Source organism: Protopterus annectens, chromosome 16.part0 (genome assembly GCF_019279795.1).
Source record: "Protopterus annectens isolate FY-2018-M chromosome 16.part0, PAN1.0, whole genome shotgun sequence".
In the NCBI taxonomy this organism is placed as follows: Eukaryota; Metazoa; Chordata; order Ceratodontiformes; family Protopteridae; genus Protopterus; species Protopterus annectens.
Genome location: NC_056750.1, coordinates 621,928,671 through 621,951,256, shown reverse-complemented (window position 1 = coordinate 621,951,256; position 22,586 = coordinate 621,928,671). Strand labels below are relative to the sequence as shown.

At 41.7% G+C, this 22,586-nt stretch overlaps 1 protein-coding gene across 1 annotated transcript in view; it reads left to right on the top strand.

Annotated features, from left to right (window-relative positions):
* The window catches only part of GOLGA2 (golgin A2), a 1,989,954-nt gene that overhangs the window by 325,185 nt on the left and 1,642,183 nt on the right, over window positions 1-22,586 (top strand). Inside the window, exons 5-6 of the mRNA XM_044058153.1 lie at window positions 9,714-9,763; window positions 17,756-17,819. Coding sequence (XP_043914088.1) covers window positions 9,714-9,763; window positions 17,756-17,819 — 114 coding nt within the window. The remainder of the gene's footprint in view (window positions 1-9,713; window positions 9,764-17,755; window positions 17,820-22,586) is intronic.

Sequence of the window (22,586 nt, the reverse complement as noted above, 5' to 3'; positions counted from 1 at the left end):
GTTGAGCATGCTCTGACAGCTTTCAGAGCTCTACTCTCACCAGGACCTCTGCTAATAAAGACAGACAACACCACAGTTCTGTGGTACATCAACAAGTGGGGGGAACCCACTCTTACCCCTCTGCAGGCTAGCCATGGCCCTGTGGAACACTGCCTCTGACATGCATATTCATCTGCAAGCTCAATTCCTGCCAGACAAACAAAACTCTCTGGCAGACGACTTTAAGCAGAAGTCTCCTAGACCAACACGAGTGGCAATTAGACCCCAGCACTTTCAGCCTTCTAACACAGAAATGGGAGACCACGGAGGTGGATTTTTCTGCCTCCCCCTACAGTCACCAGCTCAGCAAATTCTGCACCAGGACACCTCACAGCAGGGCCTGGAAAGTGGATGCCCCATCCTTCCAGTGGGTAAGCCTCTCAATCTATGCATTTCCTCCTCTGCCTGTTCTCACAAGAATGTTACTCAAGATAAGACAGGACAGACTAAGGGCAATCCTGATTGCCCCAGACGGGCCACGCCACCACTGGTACCCACTACTGCACAGCCCGTCACTAGTGCCACCATGGCACCTACCACAGATCCCAACCCTCCTCACGCAGCAGAAGGGACAGATCTTTTATCCACATCTGTAAACCCTGAATCTTGCAGCCTGGCTTATTCCTTGAATTCTCCACCAGTGACCAGCCTAAGCAAGCAGGTGCTGGATGTCATTCTTGAAGCCAGAAGACCCAGTACAAGGAAATCTTATGCTGATAAGTGGAAAAGGTATTGTTCATGGCGTCAGTCTAGAAGGAGAGGACACAGCACTGCCCTCCTTACCTCTAATCCTCGATTACCTAGCAGATCTACTCCACAGAGGCCTATCCTTCTCTTCCATTAAGATCCATGCTTCTGCCATCTCGGCACATTACAACACTGAGCTACCTCTCTTCTCTCACCCTCTCATCAAACAGTTCCTGAGAGGGGCAAACAACTTAAGGCCACCGAGGAGAGCCCCCACCCCTGCTTGGGACCTTAACTTTGTAATGGAAAAGCTCACGCTACCTCCCTTTGAGCCTGCAGCGTCAGCAGAGTTAAAATTCCTCTCTTGGAAAACACTTGCTCCTGGCCATCACTTCAGCTAGAAGAGTGTCTGAGTTACAAGCACGTATGGCTGTGGAACCCTTCATTATCTTTCATGCTGACAGGGTTTCCCTTGGGACTAACCCTTCCTTTATCCCTAAAGTGGTGTCCAGTGTAGCTCTAAACCAATCTATCAATTTGACACCCTTCTTTCCTAATCCTCAGAACAAAGGGGAAAAGGATCCTGCACTCCTTAGATGTGCACAGACAGCTCAGATTCTACCTTGATAGGACTAAGACCTTCAGAAAATCTGACCAGTTCCTAGTCAGTTTTGCACCAGGGGCAGAGGGCAAGGCCATTTCAATACAAACAGTTTCCAAATGGATAGTGCACTGTATCCATTTCTGCTACAAACACAATGGGAAACCAACCCCTCAGGGGGTCAGAACACATTCCACTAAGGCTACTTCTCCCTCTACAGCATTCCTCAGGGGAGTCCCGACCAGGGACATTCTGGAAGCTGCTACTTGGAGTTCTATTCACACCTTTACCAAACATTACCACCTGCCTATCTTTTCCAAATCCAGGGCGGGTTTTGCAACAGCAGTCCTGCAGGGCATACCAGCCAGCCCCAACTCTTCTTGACTGCCTGCACCCATTTTTCATATTTGGGGATCTACCCAAGTGTGATGACTGCAACAGTGAAACACGAAGAACATAGTACAGTTGTGTACACTTACCATAAGTGTAGATGTTCTAGTCTATTCACTGTTGCAGTCGTAGTTTCCCACCCTCCCAGCCTCTTGTCTCTTTCTCTCTCATCTCTGTGTCTGTTACACCTTACAGGGCTCGTGATATTTACTTTTTACTGGTGGTGTTCTTTCCACCATAACTTAGCTCTCTACTGGGGGGCCCCTGACATTTGGGGCAAGAAAAACTGATGTAATGGCGTCTGCTGCCTGTTTTTATACACCTGATGACCTGACGGCAGTCCTAGAGCGACAGCAACTGACACAGAAATACTAAGTCTCTGGTATTCGGACTGAGTGAGGGCTACCTGCAGGCAGATAACCCAAGTGTGATGACTGCAACAGTAAATACACTCTAACATCTACATTTATGTAAGTGTACACAGCTGTACTTTTTTTTTTAGTCTGTCCATATAGGGCATGTATCTAAGGCCTAAGATCCTCTTAGTGAGGTATTTTTGTGGCCTTTCCAGTTGTAGTTGTCTAGTGAGGTGCATACCAAATGGGGCATTGTATTCTATAATAGGTCTAATGAGGGACACGTAGAGAGGGATTATGACCTCTTTCTTCCTGCATGAGAAACCTTTTGTAATGAGATGTGCCACATAGAAGGACTTTCTGACTACAGTGGCAATGTGGTTATCTAAGGAAAGGTTGCTGTCAACCTGTGTCCCCAGGTGTCTTATCACACCTTTGGTGTTTAGTGGACTACCGCCTATGTGGTAGTTAATGGGCACCTGATTTTTCCCAAAGGGAATGACAATGCACTTTTTGGCGTTGGGCTTAAGGCCATGGTTCTTGCACCAGTCACTGGTGTCAGTGAGGCCTTTTTGTAGAATGTGTACATCAGTTAGAGAATCAAAAATGGCTCCCAGTTTGCAATAATCTGCGAAGTTGGTCAGCTAGAGTCCCTTTGTGTTGGCTTGAACTTCAGAGAAGTAGATGCCAAACAGGAGAGGACCTAGGACCCTGTGGGACACCATTTGTAACTGGTCAATAGTCAGATTGGAGTCCACTACTTTCACAGTGTGGGTTCTGTCAGTGAGCCAGTTGGCAACCCATCTTATGACATAGGGGTTTATGCCTAGTTTAGTGAGTCTGTCTATGATTCCTTAGTAAGAGGTGGTGTTGAAGGCCTTGACAAGATCTAGGTAGGCTGTGTGAACTACCGTCCATTCATCCACAGCTCTGGTGACAGACTCAGTCTATCAGGTTGAGCAGGCATGATCTATGTTTCACAAACCCAAACTGCGTGTGGTCCAGAGTTTGGAGATTCTCTATGTCCTTATTTATAAGATCTATGATGATGCGCTCCGTGGCCTTGCTTATCAAACTCGTCAAACTAATGGGGCGTTAGTTCCCAGGATCTTTTGTCACTCTCCCTTTGTGGAGTGGGATGACTGTAGCAGTGCACCATTCTGTAGGAACAAAACCTGAAATGAGGCTGTGATTGAACAGGTTACTCTGGTGTGGTGCCAGTTCACTTTGTATTTCATGTAGAACACAGCCAGGGATATTATCAGGTACCATGGAAGCTGTATTCTTGGCTTTGGACAGTGCGTTTTTTACCTGTGTAGCTGTGATAATAGGGACTTGGCATCCCTAAGGTATTGTGATAGGCCCTTTAGCGGGTGAAAGGGGGGTACAATTCGCACTGAACCTGTCTGCCAATATGCTATATCAGTTGGTTCTGTATAAGTATTGCCATTGCGCTGTAACTCTGAGCAGATCTGAGTATTGTCATGTAGATTCTTGACATAACTGTAGAATGTCTTGTGGTTGTCTTTAGAATCTGCAGCAATTTTGTTTTCATAGCTAGCTTAAGAGGATTTGATGATGGATCTCAGTTTTTTGCTGAGGCTAAATTCACCCTTTTCTGCAACAGTTTTTTTTCCTTCTGTTGTAGAGTTTGTTTATGGTGGGGGACCACCTGATTGGCTTCCTTTTTTTGGAGGAGAGCGTCTTGGTTCTGTTTGGTATGGCCCGTTCCATGTACTTGTGTATGTGCTCATACAGTGCATTGGTGTATGATTCAGCATTCCATTTGCATGGGTGTTTTGAAGTTTGCCACCGCTGTTTTTAGAAGCCCAAAATTGGCTTTGGAGAAGTTTTTTTACGGTGGTTTCCTTTGGGGGGGGGGGGTGGGATGTGGATATCTATGGTGATTAGCTTGTGGTCAGATCTGACCAGGGAGAAGTTGATTACCGGTGTAGAGCAACGGTCGCCAGTGTTAGTAATGACCAGGTCAAGGATGTTTCTACCCCTGGTGGGTTTTAGTTTGTATAACTTGGATGAAGCCATGCAGGTTGATAAAGTTAATTGGTTCACCTGCGGTTCAGAAAACCCTATCCGTGTTTGTCACCCATTACAACCATTTCATAAGGTAGAGTTAAGGATGTCCAATGGAGAATGTTTTTACTTATGGTGATGATGTTTCCTGGAGAAATATAGGTACCTATATTAACTAATTGTTTGTTCAAGTTGATTTTGAATTTGGTAAATAGTACCTTAGTGTCCTTGAATACTGGGATATTTTGATCTAGACATTGTAGTATGAGGTCATTTTAAATTTAAAAGCTGTTACACCTCACTGTTTGTTTGCTCTTATAGTCTGTGTGTTATAGCCTGGGGGAATACATTTCATTATGTCTGGCTTCAGCCAGGTTTCTGTTAGCAGAACAATGTCAGGTGAGTGGTGTGTGATATTGATATGAAGTTCATGAATTTTAACTACACTTCTCATATTCATGTTTAGGAGTAATAGGTGAGATCCTTTCCGGGCTACATTTAATGTACTCTGGGTCTGTAATGTGGATGTGTTGAGGGGTTTCAGCAGATTGCTTTTTGGGCCAAGGTTTGGGTTAATATCACAGCTGAATTTTAAGATGAGATGCAATTTGTATAAGTGAGTTGAAGAGCTTTATCACAGGAGTATCATGTTTGAGTGAGATGTGAGGTGTAGTGTATAGAGGGGGAGTAACTATAAGTAGACTGGTCTGTGTGAATGATATTGTAGAGTTCTGGTGTTACCAAACAGTTAATTGGTTTTGTTTGTAGTGGATAAGGGAATTTAATGGTAAGAGAGGCGAAGGAAATAGTTGAATGATAGTTATTAGAATTATGCGAGAAGTTGTTCATAAGAGTAGCATGTTTTTTGATTTGAATAAAGGGAAATTACCATAGAAGAAAAAATTAGAAAGTGAAAAGCAATGTGTAGATTAAGTAGGGTCTAGGTATTGTGTAGAAGATGGTGAGCTATAGGATAAGTAGAAGGGGGTAACAGGTGTACTTGGTGATTTCTACAGGTTTAAAGCCCAATTGTTGGGGGAATACTCGCTTAATAGAAAAGGTTGGTAAGGTAAGTCTAAGTACTTGAGTGCACTGCCTGTTTCTATTTTTCTTTACTGTGGGTCCCGTTTGCAGAGGTATAGGGAGATTTCTACAGGTTTAAAGCCCAGGTGAAAAAGTTGGTAAAGTAAATGGCGAACCCACTATCAAAAGCATATCTGTACGTTTGGATAGAATTTCTTAGCAATGTTTTATACATATAGATTAAACTTCCTAGCATTTTTTTTTTTTTTTTTAAGCATTTTCTGAATGTGCTCTCACCTTATTTCTGCACTAAATGATCTTTGTTGTGACAATTTTTATTATTTCTGTTTTTCAAGTAATATTTAAACCAGTGTCTATGGTTTCCTCTTAAGAAATGGCTCCTTATCCAGTAAAGTTGGTATTGCCGGTCAAATTCTAGACATGTACGCAGCCAGTAATGTCCATGTTATCTGTCAATAGTTCTTGCAGTATTTTTATGTTAATATAATCTACGTGGTATATCTTCCTCTGGTGTAATTTATTGAGTAAATCATGATTTTTATTTATTTATTAAATTTTTTTGAAATTCCAAAACTGCACTACGTTGTTTATGGTACTTGTTGAAAGGTCAAGACTTTTTCTTGTCACCCTTAGGTGACTCACAAGAATTTTACTCTAGGTCTGTCTGGTCTTCTGCCTTTTTCAGAAAATTATGGTCCAAATGTTTTAGTTTCAGCACTGTGGTCCCATCTCAGAATTTGTTTTTGCAATGGTATTTGGGCTATTAAGAAAGAATACTTTTCAGAGAGAGCTTATGGAGCCCGTTGTCTTGAGTCTTCCATCTGTAGAGCTTGTTGGTCTGAACTTTCTAAAGTGTTCTGTTGATTGAAGCCGTAATTTTTTCCATTGCTAAATTTAAATGTTCTTGACATTGTGTTAAGTCATGATATGATGGAGAGCAAACCTCTTGAGTCTAAATCATCTAGTTAAGAAGTACTATAGAATAAATCCCACGACTGCTGTATTCATAAATGGAAAAAAAATGCCTTTACCAGTCTCAGATGTTTTGGCAATCCAAGGATGGGTTATGAAGTAATTTCATTAAAGTTAATTATGATACTCCTGAGAAGTGCCATTGTAACTACACATAACCCAACAGAATTTAACCCAGGAATAGTGTTCTACTTGTTTATTAACTGGTAAGTTCTAAGTGGATATAACCCAGTATCAATGGAGGCTTGGGGAGAAAAGTTTCACAGCAAAATTATAGTAAAATGTATAAAGAAAAACATGGTTGCGTATAATGAACCGATACAAGCAATCTGTGAAAGGGGTGTATGCAATTTAATGTAAATTTGATATGAAATGATACTGTCATACAAGTTGCAACTGCTTGTACACAGTGTTTTCACAAAATGTAAACAGCGGAGACAGTAAAATGAAAATAATTTGGGCAGAGAAACATGCAACTAGCAGTGAATATGTTAGGTGAGAAGAAACTGATCAGTCTGCAGTTATGAGGTTAAAAAGATTACAGCTTAAGAAGGTAGGCAGACCTGGCCTGTACGGGAGTATTGAAAGCGGCATAGAGTATCCTGTGATACCTGTGCTGCAGTTGCTAGGTCATCTTCGGAATAAATTATTGTGGGCCTTCTGAAAGGCTAACAAAATAGAAGTCTGACAGACTGATAAAGGGCAGTTCCATATCTTTGAGAATGGACAGAAAATATCACCAGAATGATATCTAATATGAAGAGCTTGTATAAAGAGACAGCCTACTGAATGAAGGTTGCAAATGGATATACCAGCAAAACAGGAGATATGATGAGGATGTTTATTTGGCGGTATTGGATGGTATGGGTAAGCTTCATTTGCAGCATTTTACATTAATGGTGAATTTGAGCCATTGTTAAGATTTCCGCAGTGTGCATAAGAGTTGAGAGTTGCAATAAGTACAAATTAATGATTTTAGGTTAGTGAAGATGTAAAGAGTTTAACTTGGGAGCAAGAAAATTCTGGCTGTAATGATTATATCCATGTTGGAGTTTTGTTAACTTATAGTGACTGATTTTTATATGTAGGCTAGACCTCTGTTGCTGTTCAGGAGTGACACCAAGAAGCTTGATTGATAGGTGAGCAACTTCTGAAGTATGACTGTCCCACAAATAGGACACAGATGATCAGAGTAGAGGAAGTTATCCCCACAAAGAGATGTCACCAGTGGATTTCCCCCAGGTTTCTTTGCTTGGGACCTTTCCTCTTTGGCATCTACTTTTCTGAAGTAAAAGCAGGCCAAAGGGTTCTGGCTAAGTTTGCAGATGACTGCAAGGAAGGAGCAGTCATGGAAATCCCCAAATGACTTAGCCGTGCTAAAGGAAGGGTTGTCTCAAATATGTTACTGGTGCCAAAATCATGGGCTGAAATTTAATGCCAAAAAATGTATTGTATCATTTGGAAGTCATCCACCCCAGGGAACTACCACATTGACCATACACCCCTAAGAGTTGGCCCAGATGTTTGGGATTAGGGAATTTATGCCGACAGTAATCCAACTTTTGACCAACATGTGTCTGTACTTGGAAGGAAGTCCTATATTGCACAGCTTATAAACAGAGGGGTTATCTTTAGATGTAGGATGTCATTGTCCCCCTTCACTCAGCCCTCATTAGGACAGTCATTGAATATAATGCCTCCTTTGCCATTTACCTGTCCAGGCACTTCGAGCAACTGGAATGCCCACAGTAATACCTTAAAATAAAAGGTTACAAGGCCTAAACAAATGTTCTGTGTGGACTGACTCATAGGCCTGTCACTATACTCTGTATTTCACAGACTGCTAAAAGGTGACCTGTGTCTGGCATACAAGGCATCCTCTGACCCTTTACTAATACATTTACTGCACATCAACTCAAATAGCATCAGAAGTACTTGGTCCAGGGAGCTAAACCTCTTCTGTAACATCAAGAGAATAGTTTGGAGGAACAGGTATATCTCGCAGCTGTGGAACAGACTCCCCATCCACCTAAAATGAAGTCATCCTTGTCATTATTCAAGTGCAGCTTAGATCCGGGAAGCAGAAAATTTACTCCAGGGCTGCCTCTGTCCTTATTCAGGTGTAGCTTAAATCTATGGATAGGAAACAGAAAATTTACCCCAAGGCTGTCCCCTGTGTTAATAATAGACAGAGGCAGCTCCTAAATACTTTATCCGATGCAAGGGTCCCCTCAAATTATCTATATATGAGCCTACTTATTTTCATTAGAGGCAATATATAATTATCGACCACGGAATGGGTAAGGCTAGTCTGTACCCAAATAGGTTAGATTATTTTGAGCATAAAAGGGAAATTATCTAGGTGTAAAATGTCTCAAGGGCAGCTAGCCTGGTACTTACCTTTAAACCTGTAATTGTCTTGGGAAGATTAGTAGTGTATGCTAGTTAGGAAGTGAGAAATGAAAGCTGTAACATCATTGAACGTGTTCTCGCATAGAGAATTTTGGTGCTTATGTGGGTTGTTAAAGATGCTTTACAGTAATTTTAGAATTAAATTTTATGAGCAGAGAACCCCAAAACCTGCACCAGGGCTTTTTCCATCCCATGGCAGAGTGAAGAGCTTGATTTTAATTTTTAATTTCTGAATAGAGCGTGCATGTGATTTAGCACACATTGCTATCTCAATCAAATTATGAAAGGAATCCTTTATACAATACCCATGGAAGAATGTCCTTTTTCAATGCAAATTTTCTAATTGACATTTTTATGTTCTGCCATTCCTTCAGGCTGGTTTGAGACTTGAACTAGACATTTGCTACCTAGTGGCCATTACCTCTGCTAGGTTATTTGAGCTTCAGACTTTAGGGTGTAGAGTACACTATATAATTTTCCTTAATTGGATGTCCTTTAATGTATATCCTTGCTTTGTTATTATATTTATTTGTTAACCAGGTAAGGGATCTGGTCTTTTGGACTCCCGTGACAGGGGCAGAATAAGTGCAGTATACCCAACCAGTTGTATTTGAAAGCTGAGAGGAAACTGCAGTGTCTAGAGAGATGACACACACACAGACAAGGAAATAACATGTCCGATTTCACACACTGATTGGAGGATGGGCTCAAATCCTGGAGCCCATGTCTGTGAAGCAGAGAGCTTAACCATTCTTTCCCAAAAATTATTTGAGAAGTCTGATTTGCTGAGTTTTCTGTTCTGACTTTACAGAACATAATCAGCTCACCAGTCTGCTGTTAATGCAGGCTTTTATTTCAGTTGACAACTGTGTTGAAAATTGAACTTCTGGCCTGTACTTACTTTAAGCATGAACTTTCTTGCTGTGTAGTGCTACTGCTTTTCAACTTTATAGTGTTGCGGAGTGGTCTTTATAGTGAAGGAAATCAGTTTGAGATGGATGTACTTAATGCATTTTTAATTTTAAAGCAAGTATTATTTCTATATCTAGACTTCTGGAAAAGTAGCTAAATAACTAGGGTGTATTCAAATTCATCCTTTTAAGCCCTTTCTGAGCAAGGTAATTCTATATTATATCTGTAAAAGTACTGGTTACTCATGTTAACTTGGTTTCTGTTTTTAGGTACCTGACAGAGAGAGTGAAAATGAAAGTGCTGCGGATATTAACAACAGGTAGGTGTTGCACAGTAAAATTAGATATTTGCCATATTGGGGGTGGGGTGTGGAGGATACCCAATGGGAAATTTATTTTCAGCTGTTATTCTTTGTCTCTGTATTGAGTGCTTATGTGCACTTATTTTTATGAAGTATGTGTATAGCTATTTGTAACTGAGAAAAATTAAACCCTGTTCTGTTGATTTAGGGAACTTGATTTGGAATGTATCTACCACAAGAGGAGTGGTTCCTGGCCCAGAAATTGTTAGCTATTGGCCGTTTGGGCAGTTTTTTTTCCATCTCTTTCAACATTCTGGTTTAAAAGCAGCACTTGCGCTTGTTTGCCACCTTTCCTGTAACTAGCCTAGTCCAGATACAGCGTTGCTGTATCCAGGACTGTTGGTAAGCTTCTGAGCCCCGCAAGCCTTTCTGTGTTGGAGGAAAGCCTTCTAGCTTACCAGTGGGAGTGGTAATCACTAGGTACCCTGTCTACCACGAGAGGAGAGGTTCTTGGCCCAGAAATAGTAGTTTAGTGACCATTTGGACAGTTTGTCTGTCTCTTTCCACTTTCTGGTTTAAAAGACCACATCTGTGCTTGTTTTCCCATCTTTCCTGTAACTAATCTAGTAGCACTAGAAAGCCTTAAACTGATACAAGCTTTCTAGCTTAGAAGAGAGACTTTGGAGTATTGTATCAGTTTTCTGTACTTTCTTGCTGTACTTAACTGTTTTCCACCTAAACGCAGATTTTCCAGCATTTGTTGTGATTTAAAAGCTTGTTTTTTTTCACATATTGTACTTATTTGGTTGCCTGCACATTTAAAAAGTTGTTTTTTGTTTAAATAATTTGTTCAACTATTGTAGGCTACACAATAAAGTGCGATAACCTTTTCTGATTGTTTGTAGTCATTTAAAGCTGTTTTAAGTGTATTTTTTACTGTTTTTGCCTTATCTTAAAAAAAAAAAAAATCTTGTTTCCCGCCTTTCTAAGCAAGTATAATCCTAGTGCTGAATTCAGGGCTGTGATACTAGTTTCTGAGTTGCTCATACTTACTTGGATAGAAGGAAGTTTCTCTGTTCACCTGTGAGAGACGGGAGCTTTGAGCAACTTATCTGTCCCTGGAGGAGTGGTTCCAGCCCAGAAGTTAGTAGATTATTGGCCATTTTGAGCTAATTTCTATCTCTTTCATTTCCTACTATAAAAACTGCGTTTGCACAGTTTTGCACACCGAGCAGCGCCGGTTAGCTACGGTTAAATTATTTCCAGCTCCACTGTCTCCTCTTCAGTTTTTCCCTTGAAACTGGTCTCTCTCTCAACCTAAGCACTCAGAAAGCATCCTACAGCCCAGCACTTCCTCAGACCTAATAGCAAGCACTAATATACCCTGACAATGATTGCCCAGCAGGGCAAGGCTCTTTATTCACCTCTCACCAACCAAGCGACTAAGCAGCTCACCCTACTATTCAGGCATGACCAAAGGGCAATTTCAGGTGTACTCTCCAGTCCAGCTGGTGAATCTTTGTATCCTGAGGCAATGTTACAACTGCCTCATGTACACAGCCAACCCTCTCCTCCTACCACAAAACACTAACATATGCAAGAGATGCAGTTATACAGCCAAACTGGAAGCTAAGTTGTCTACACCCAAGACTAGAACAGACCGTCAAGAGGAGAAGGTTAACACTTGCACCACACCTCCAGCCGCGCACAGACCCACTAAAACAGCACAGGCAAAAAATACACATAAATACACAAAATCATACTCTGAGGTCCTAAATAAAAACCTGCAAAAGCATCAGAGACCTCCAAAGCAGACACCCAAACAACCTGCACTTCCCGTCACAAACCAGACAACACATAAAACACAAAATCAGTGTGCTGCACAATCACAGCCCTTAAGGCGAAATAACATACCTAACACACACTAGTAATAGGTGACTCTGTAGTCAGGCACACTGACGTCCCACTCACTAGGCTGGACAAGCAGAAGGGTTACGGTTAGTTGCCTGTCGGGAGTCAGAATCCGACACATAACACAAGCACTCGGGTCACTCCAGAGCAAGTACAAATATGACTCTTTGTTCATGTTGGTGTGAATGACCTGAGACGTACCTCCCTGGACTACATGAAAAGAGACATGGAAGAGCTCTCTGATCATGTAGCCCAGGCTGGTATGACCCTGACCCTGAGTAGCATCCTGCCCTCACCAAGAACGATACCTCAGTATAAAGAAAAAATGATCAATTTCAACAATTGGTTAAGCTTCTGGTGTCATTCAAAGGGGATCCCAGTGTCTGTCAGCCTGGGATGACATGCTCGACAAGCCGCATTGCTTCGCAAGGGATGGCTTGCACCTGTCACCCCTAGGCTTTTGAATACTGGCCAAGGCTCTTGCTGCCCCCATAGTGCCTTTTTAAGGCAAGGTTCAAAAACTCAAACCCACCTCCGTAAACAGCACAATTAACAAAAACTGAGGGTTATGCTACTAAACGCCAGGAGTTTAAATCTCAAAATGCACATGCTCGAAGCACTCTTCAGTATGGAAAACGTCGACATCTGTGCAGTAACTGAAACCTGGTTCAAGGCTCCAGAGAGCACTCCAGCACTACCGGGCTACAACTTGTACCACACGGTTCGGCCACAGAACACGGACCGAAACAGAAAAGGAGGGGGTGTATCCATATTCTTCAAGGATACATACACCTCCAGGTTAGTGGTGCAGCACGATACCTCTGAGATCATCCATGTGCAACCAACATCGGGCAAATCTGCAATGCAAATTGTGGCCTGCTACAGATCACCCTCCATGCCCCGGGACCACCACTCCACCTTTCTGGAGACACTGGAAAACATGAAGGTCCTACCGAACACCCTGGTATTGGGCGATTTCAATTACCCTACCATTCACTGGGAAAACTCCACCAGTACAAACTCCCAGACCCAGCGCTTCCTGGAATTCAACAACTCAGGCGCCCTGGATCAGCTGGTAAACTCCCTTACAAAAGGTCAAAACATATTGGACCTGGTCATCACCAACATGGGGAGACAGGTGTTCCACATCGGAGGTCAACCCATCACTGGTTAGATCAGACCATAAACTAATCACTCTGGATGTCCACACCCCACCACCACCCCCAACTAAGGAAACCGCAGTAAAAAACTTTTCTAAAGCAAACTTCATTTTACTTAAGACAGAGGTGATAAGTTTCACAGCCCCCATGCTAAGGGATAATGCTGCCCAAGATGCAAAAACCTTTACAAATGCACTCTATGAGCACTAACAAGGATACTTGGATCGTGCCATCCCTAGCAAAACCAAGACTCAGTCCTCTAAAAGAAGGAAATCAGTTTGGTGGACCCCTGCCATAAACAAGGCTATACAATAGAAGGAGGAAACTAATCCAGAAAAAAAGCAATTCCCAAGAAGGAAAGACATCCCTGATCAGTGTCAGTAAGAAACTAAGGTCCCTCATGAAATCTTCCAAGGCTAACTTCGAACGAAAAATAGCCAAGGATTCAAAAGATAACCACAAAGCCTTCTTTAGCTATGTTAAGAATTTAAGTGGCAACTCGCAGATATACACTGAACTAGTGCAAAATAGCACAAAATATACTGAACCTATTGATATTGGCAACATTCTGGCCGATAGATTCAGTGCAAACTTCAACCCCCTCTAACCTTCAAAAGGGCCCACAACAATACAGGAAAAGTGTAGTGTCCCAAAAAATCACAGATGCACAGGTGAAAACAACCCTTTCAAATGCCAAAAACACAGCGTCAATGGGACCAGATGGTGTCCCGGGCTGCATATTGCACGAACTACAGAAGGAACTAACCCCCCACCTAAACACGCTGTTCAATCTCAGCCTCTCAACAGGCTACGTGCCCATAGAATGGCACACAGCAACAGTTATTCCTCTCCACAAAGGAGGGGCCACAACTGACCCTGGTAACTATCGTCCCATAAGCCTGACTAGCCTGGACTGCAAGGCTATGGAGTGCATCATCATGGAACTGATTAAAAAAGACATTGGGAACCTCCAAACACTTGACCCGACCCAATTTGGCTTTAAGGGCAGATCATGCCTGCTAAACCTGGTTGACTTCTTCGAGACAATCACCAAGACCATAGATGAGGGAAAGGTTGTTCACACAGCCTACCTTGACCTCGCCAAGGCTTTGGACACCATTCCCCACTCGGGTATTACAGAAAAACTCACCAGCCTGAACATAAACCCCTACGTCACAAGATGGGTTGCCAACTGGCTTACGGGCAGAACTCACATGGTAAGAATAGTGGGATCCAAGTCCGAGACTAAACCAGTCACACGTGGTGTCCCACAAGGCTCGGCCCTGAGACCCCTGCTTTTCGGCATATACTTCTCAGAAGTACAGGCAAATACAGGAGGACTATGGCTAACCAAGTTCACCAATGACTGCAAACTGGGAGCCATAATTGACTCTCCGGCTGACATGGACATCCTCCAAAAGGGCCTTACTGAGACAGACACCTAGTCTCAAAGTCATGGCCTCAAGCTAAATGCCAAAAAATGCGTAGTCATCCCGTTTGGGAAAAACAAAACACTCACAAATTACCACATAGGTGGCAGCCCCCTTAATACAGAAGAGGTAATAAGAGATCTGGAGACCCAGGTAGATAGTAATCTCTCCTTTGACAATCATATTGCCAAAGTAGTTAGGAAATCCTTCTATGTGGCCCATCTAATTACTAAAGGGGTCACATCTAGAAATAGAGGTTATAGTGCCTCTCTACTCGTCACTCATTAGACCCATCATAGAGTACAATGCCCCATTTGGGGTGTACCTCACAAGACACTTCCAACAGCTGGAAAGACCACAAAAGTACCTCACCAAGAGGATTACTGGCCTCAAACATATGTCCTATTCAGCCCGACTGAAAAAACTCTGGCTGTGCTCAGTGGCATATCGCTTACTCAGAGCTGATCTCTGCCTGACTTAGAAGGCCATGTCCAACTCGGAACTGATGGACATGCTCCACCTAAAGAAATCCAAGTCACTGCGAGCCACGCGCTGTAGTGAGCTAAACCTCGCCACAACAATAAATAGAACATGCTGGAGTGATAGATTCCTGTCACAGAGACTCTCCATGCTTTGGAACAAAATTCCAAACTACATCAGGCAGAGCCCCTCACTAACACTCAAGAGAAACCTTGATGAGTGGATAGGTAACAGAAATTACACCCCTGGGATCACTTCATTGGCTGTGCTTGACAGAGGATCAGTTAATCAATCAGTGGGGCGGCGAAAGCTGACACACTCTGGCTAGGCTTATAAATGCCCTCGGGCAGATAGCCTAGTACCTATCTATGAACCTATGTTATGAATTTTGAACTAATTTCCATAATTCTGCAGTACAAGGTAATTTTTCTGTTGCATAAACCAAACCCCACCACATACATTTATCAATTTCTCGACGTATGCATTTTTAGGTTTGAATTGCTGCTAACAATTTATTTCAGTAGGCTGTGGTAATTGTGTGTGTTTATTGAATAGGGTTCTAGATAGTTTTCATAGGCTCTTAAGAAGTCTGAGTGTTTTTCTACTTTGTAATAAAATATTTTTTGTAAGACTCTAACTTTTTTTCATGTGCTTTTGTAGTGTAGTTAGAGGTATGATAGTTGTATACTAACTTAAAACTTAATCCTTACTTACCCCAGCTCAATCATTGCTGTTTCACAGTTTACTCTTCCTTTAACTTTAGAAACTTCCAATAGATGCAGTTTAACTTGAGAAATGCTGTAATATAGACAAATATTTCTAATTAATCATATAAAGCACACCGCTACACAACTGTACAGAAAGTCTGCTGAGTAGAACAACATTAATTATGTTTAACACAATTAAAATGGCTCACAGCATTCTTTATAAGCCAGAAACTCAGATTACAGTAAAAAAAAAAAAAGCCAGTTGTCTTAAAAATCTCATAATTAGGAAAGCTGTGCAGCTATGCATTTCCTATGAATGTGACGGAAAGGGCAACATATGTCAAAACAACTTCCATCTGGTTAGTACTATTGCTTTTAATCTCACCATGGTAAAACTGTTCCAGGCATGATAAAGACATGTTGTTCTTTTGATGGCTAATGGAAAGAGGTAAACTCATAGAAGTTATAGAGATAAATAATAAAGTAAATAAATTAAATCACTTCTGCAGTAGATGCACCCTTTCTCCATCACAATGATTTGTATGAGTTTTCCCAGGACAGTAGCCTTCCTTTTTTATTTTTATCGGCAAGAAATTCTGGAAGTATGTCAGCATGCAGACTGCTGCAGAAATAATTGTTGCATAGGTAGGAACTGTTGGCTGAAATACTTGCCTTTAGAGTGGTACAGGATATGTACAAGGGTAGTGTGACAGCGGTGAGGTCTGTGGTGGGAGTGACTGATGCATTTAAGGTGGAGGTGGGGTTACATTAAAGATCAGCTCTGAGCCCTTATTTGCAATGTTGATGGACAGGTTGACAGACTAGATCAGACAGGAGTCCCCATGGACTAGGATGTTTGCAGATGACATTGTGATCTGTAGTGAGAGTAGGGAACAGGTGGAGGAGACCCTGGAGAGATGGCGATATGCTCTAGAGAGAAGAGGAGTGAAGGTCAGCAGGACTAAGACAGAATATATGTGTGTGAATGAGAGGGAGGATAGAGGAATGGTGAGGATGCAAGGAGTAGAGATGGCGAAGGTGGATGAGTTTAAATACTTGGGTCAGTAGTTCAGAGTAACAGTGAGTGTGGAAGAAAGGTGAAGAAGAGAGTACAGGCAGGATGGAGTGGGTGGAGAAGAGTGTCAGGAGTGATTTGTGACAGACTAGTACCTGTAAGAGTGAATGGGAAGGTCTACAAGAGGGTAGTGAGACCAGCTATGTTATATGGGTTGGAGACAGTGGCATTGACAAAAAGACAGGAGTTTGAGCTGGATGTGGCAGAGTTAAAGATGTTAAGATTTGCACTGGGTGTGATGAGGGTGGACAGGATTAGGAATAAGTATATTAGATGGTCAGCCCAGGTTGGAAGGTTTGGAGACTAAGCCAGAGAGGCAAGATTACGTTGGTTTGGACATGTGCTGAGAAGGGATGCGGAGTATATTGGGAAAAAGATACTAAGGATGAAGTTACCAAGTAACAGGAAAAGAGGAAGGCCTAAGATATAAGGTTTATGGATGTAGTGAGAGAGGACATGCAGGTGGTTGGTGTGACAGAGCAAGATGCAGAGGACAGGAAGAAATGGAAACAGGTGATCCGCTGTGGCGGCCCCTAATGGGAACAGCCAAAAGAAGATGATGAGAGCTGCAGAACATGTTTGAGGGCTTCTTGTCTGTTAGCCTATTAAGGTATCCTTAGCTCCATTCAGGACTTCATCAAAAAAATATGAGATAACTACATAGCATACTTTGTTAATGGAATCGTGCCTTGAGTTTTGGGCAACTAGCATACCAACATTTCATTACATTGTTTTAATTGATTATATTTTTCATTCCCATTAGAGTAACAACGTATGCAGCCTGTGGAGTCTTTAAAGGCTGCAGCCTTTATCTTCTCATTTGTGTGGTCATCAGGTGCTACCCCTTGTAGAAGAGGGTTTTCAATGGACAGTTGAGGACCTTTTAATAGTTAGGTGGGAGGTCTTATGCAAATCTCTCAAGTGACAGTTGTAATTAGCCTTAAGGGATAAATACCAGAGGTAACCTAAGAAGCCTAAGGCAGCAAAACCTGAGGCAGAAATTTGTGGGGTATTTCAGAGCTTTAATTCTTGAATTCACTAGTAGGTAATATTATTGCTGAGAAAAAATGAGTTGTAGGGGAAAGTTCTGGAGCTTTCTTTACAGCCATCTTAAATTAAATTGCTAAATTTGTTTTTACTGTAATAATAGTCACTGACACTGCCATGTACGTACTTGGGCATTTATATTATATAGTACCTTGTAATTACAGGTAACATATGCTGATTTATCTTTTTGTCAAATACAGAGCTCTGTCATCAACCGAAAGCCTTCGTCAGCTGTCTGAGCAACTGAATGGTTTGGTAAATCAGGTACTGTAAAACAAAATAAAAAGCATGTACATTACATTCATACAAACCTCTGATATGGAAATTGTATTTGTTGCTTAATAAGGCTTGGATATCTGAGGGATAGTAAGAGCACGAGGTGCTACCTCAAGAGTAAAAGGATAGATAATAAATTGTCTGACTTTATGGGGTTTGGGAAAGGAAACGAAGTAGAGAAAGAAATAGACAAAACTAAAGCTGGTTTAGTAGTTATATACTTGTGGGAAGCCTTTGAATAATGCAGTTTGATGGAAGTAAGAAAAAAGTAGTGGAGTCTAAAAGAAGTTAACTATTTTCAAAGGAATATTTTTTTTTCTTGTTCTATCTAATAAACCTGATTTATGTGCACCTTCATATATTCGGTGCATATATTGATCACATTGTATTCATCAAAATAAATCTGCAGCATCATTGTATAGTTTCTACCAAAATGTTTAATTTTAGGTGTCTGTATGTTGACCTTTGTAGTTCATTTGTAACGAGTTGTGCTTTATCTCCAACCTTGGCCTTGTATTTGTTTTGCATTATGTATTCACTGATTTAGCCCAACTCAAATCGTCCCTGAATATAAAGGGGTTTCTTAAATTGTCTTGCCATTGCACTAGCATGGATCACCTTTCAAGTGAAGTTATGCATGCTTACTGTCTGCTCTATGACTTATGAACTTACAGTCCTGTTGTACAGCCAGGCTTGAAAATAAGTGACACCAGTCTATTTAATATTTAGAACTTCAAATGGTTTCTGTAGATATTTATTTTGTAAAAGTTATGTTAGATTATTCTCATTGTTATCGTTTTGTTATTGCACTACTGCCCTTTTATCTTGCCTCCATGGCTGCAGTATAAGCCTGTTTTTGTAGCTAGCACTGCAGTTTCTTATCTGTCCACCCCTTTTTGATAATGTTAAAAAAATAAAGCCCTATGGTGGAACCTATTTTTAACAGACTGTATAGTAAAAGATAAAAACATTTTATGAAATAATAAATATAACTCTCAAGATGTTGAAAATGTTTCAGAAGTTAAGAAACTCTGGTCTGTGATCAGATTAGCCAAAGCTAGTTATGAGGTAAAAACAGCTACTCAGGCAAAAGACCCATTAAACCTCCTGTAACTGTTGGAACCCTCAGAAACGATGCTCAGCACTGTACAGTGCTTAGTAGTAAGCGATATTACATACTTAGACCATGAAGACGTAGCCAGTCTGCTTGTGGATACATTTAGCTCTAACTTCAACCCTCCACATTCCCAGATGACATACCCCCCTCACATCTCCCAGGAACAAGTCCACAAAGCACTTTCCAAGGCCAAGACCTCTGCTTCTATGGATCCAGATAAAATACCAGGCTGCTTACTGACCGACCTGAAACAAGACCTTTCAACCCCACTACAGAGGCTGTTCAGTAGGAATCTCCAAACAGAGCTTGTGCTAGATGAATGGGGAACAGCAACAGTCGTCCCTCTGCACACGGTGAGGTGTCAGTGGACCGAGGTCATTATGGATCCATACGTCTGACCAGGCTAATCTGTAAGGCTATGGGAAGGATAATTGTAGAAAAAAAATAAGGACGTAGCTTGGGTCAAGAATTTGGATGTTAGCTAAGTTTGGTTTGCTAGGGGCAGTTCCTGCCTGCTTAATCTGGACAACTGCTCCTTTGAAACGGTTATTGAAGCAGTGGATGAGGAAAAATCAATACACGCCATAGGTCTAGACTTTACAAAGACGTTTAACACTGTCCTACATTCAGATATTGTTGATAAATTCCCAACTAAGTTTTAATCCTTGTGTAACTCATTGGATAACAAATTGACTCACAAAACCTAGGAAATTAGGATAGATGGCTTTACCTTGTAACAGAATTGTCACTAGTGGTATATCCCAGGGATCAGTGCTCGAGCCTTTCCTCTTTGACAGCTACTTCTCAGATGTCAAAGTTAATGTTAAGGGCTTATGGCTGAAGAAGTATGCTGATGACTGCAAACTTGTCATCATAAACTTTCCAGAGGATACCAAGATACCCTAAGTGGGTCTTTCCCAAAGAAATACTTGATGTCACAACTGTGGACTAAAACTAACTGCCAAAAAAGGCATAATAGTCTCCTTCAGTAAGTGTGACATGCCCTGTAATGGTCCCATTGACAGCACACCACTAAAAATGTATCTAGTAGTTAGGGCTGTGGGAACCTATGTGGGCAAAAAGCTGTTCTTTGATTGGCATGTATATACTGTTGTAAGTCCTTTTCCACTGCACAGCTTATTAAAGGGTATGATGTCTAGGCCCAGGCATGGGATCATGCCACTGTATTTGGCATTTATTAAGTTGATCACGGAGTTAAAATGCTTCCTTCAATATGTACCTATCTAAATACTTAACACAGCTTGTGAACTACCCTAAAGCTTTTCATCAAGATCAAGGGCCTAAATAATAAAATCTATACCATCTGTCTCAAACCCTTGTCACTCAGTGACTTAATAGTCGTCTGAGGGACGACTTCTACCTCACATTCAGAGCCTCAGCAGACCCTATCCTGTCAAATCTGCTGCATATCTGCAAAGCTATGGAACGCATCATCATGGACCTAATAAACAAGGGATATAGGGAATCTCTAAACTCTGGATCCCACACAGTATGGTTTTGTGAAGGGTAGATCATGTCTGCTCAGCTTGGTCGTCGTCTTTGAGTCAAGTCGCCAGAGCTGTGGATGAAGGCAAGGTGGTTCATACAGCCTTCATTGATCTGTCCAAGGCCTTTGATACCATTACCCACTCAGAAATTGTAGAAAAACTCACTAAGCTAACCCCCTATATCACTAGGTGGGTTGCAAATTGGCTCATAGGTAGAATCCACAGTGTGAAATTAGCTGACTCCAAGTCAGACTGCCAACCAGTCACAAGTTGAGTCCCACAAGGTTCGGTCCTGGGTCCCTGTCCTGTTTGGTATCCACTTCTCTGAAGTCCAGGCCAACACGAAGGGACTCTGACAAAGTTCGCAGACGATTGCAAGTTGGGAGCTATTATTAACTCCCCAAGTGATGTTGACATCCTACAGAATGGCCTCACTGAGACCAACGACTGTTGTCAGAACCATGGCCTTAAGCTCAATGTGAAAAAATGTGTCATTATCTCCTTTGGGAAAAACCTGCTTCCCATGAGTTACCACATTGATGGCAGTCCACTGAATGCAGAAGGTGTCATAAGAGATCTGGGAACACAAGTTGACAGCAGCCTCTCTTTTGATCACCAAATTGCCACTGTGGTCAGAAAGTCCTATGTGGCACATCTCATTACTAAATGTTTTGCATCCAGGAAGAAAGAGGTCATTGTCTTCCTCTACTCTTCCCTCATTAGGCCAGTCAGAGTACAATGCCCCATTTGGCATGTACCTCACTAGACACCTGCAACAACTGGAGAGGCTGCAAAAGTACCTCACAAAGAGGATCCTAGCCCTTAAACACTTGTCCTATTTGGACAGACTCAAAAAACTCCCAACTATTCTCTGTCTCATATCGCCTACTAAGAGGCGATCTCTGCTTGACTTACAAAGACATGTCTGACCCAGTTCTGTTAGAAATGCTACATCTAAAGAAATCCCAATCCCTCCGCACCACACGATCCAGAGACCCCAACCTCATTACCACAATCAACAGAATGTACTGGAGGGGGACAGGGTCATAACCCAGAGACTGGCCATGCTATGAAATAGACCTCCCATACATGTCCAGCAGAGCACCTCAATTACCCTCTTAAAGAAAAATCTTGAGTGGATGGGAAATAGAAAATTCACTATGGGGGTAACTCCAGTGGCTCTACTTGACAGAGGCACTGGGAACTAAGGTCAGGTGGCACAATGCCAGGGTAATCCTATGGATAAGCTTGTAAAGGCCCCAGGGCCATTAGCCTAGTACACACCTATGAACCTATGTGCAGTGGTGGCATAAGCATCCACTCAAAAAAATCTTAACACAGCAAAAATTGAACATGCTGGGAAGGATAGATATCCATTGCAGAGGATATCACTTCTCTGGAATTGTCTTCCTCTCCCAAGTAAAGCAGTGTACTTCCCCTACTCTCCAAATGTAATCTGGATGAATGGGTAGGAAACTTCACATTTACCCTTAGTTTTAGCATTGTTGTCTGTGATGGATAGGGATAACATGCAGGTGCTCTGCCTGACTCTGGATTATTCATACTTAAATTACAAGGGCTAAAAACCTTCATGGAAATGCAGGCCTAGTCTTTTTAAAGATCTTTAATCAGTAGTTTAGTAAATACCTGTGAACCTAATGTTGTACTGTTTTAAGTTTTAGGTATATATTATGACCTATTAAATTGATGGCAGTCCCCCAGAGAGGACATTAACTAATTTGCGTAAGGTACTCAATGTAACAGCAGGTCTTCATTGGAGATTTTATCTGTAAAATAAGGGCACTCTCCTAACATTTCCTTACTGTGCAAAATTAAAAGTTGTTTACCAATAACTCATATCTCTTTACGTGGTGCAGCAGCAGTTCTTGGAAGTTTCAAGTGTGCCTTTGCACTTTACTGGGTTTAGCATTCACATCATGAGACATCTTTCTTTTTAGTTTGTGATGTTATAGGTTGTTCTCTGCAGATTCTTTTCATCTGGTCTGTCTGATCCAACTAATTTATTGAGTTAGTTGTCAGTTGTGGTTCTTCCTTGCTGGTGGTGTAGTTTCAAGCTTCTTTAAAGCTTTTCCCTCTAGAAATCCCTTTGGATAGCCAGTCCCCTCAGAT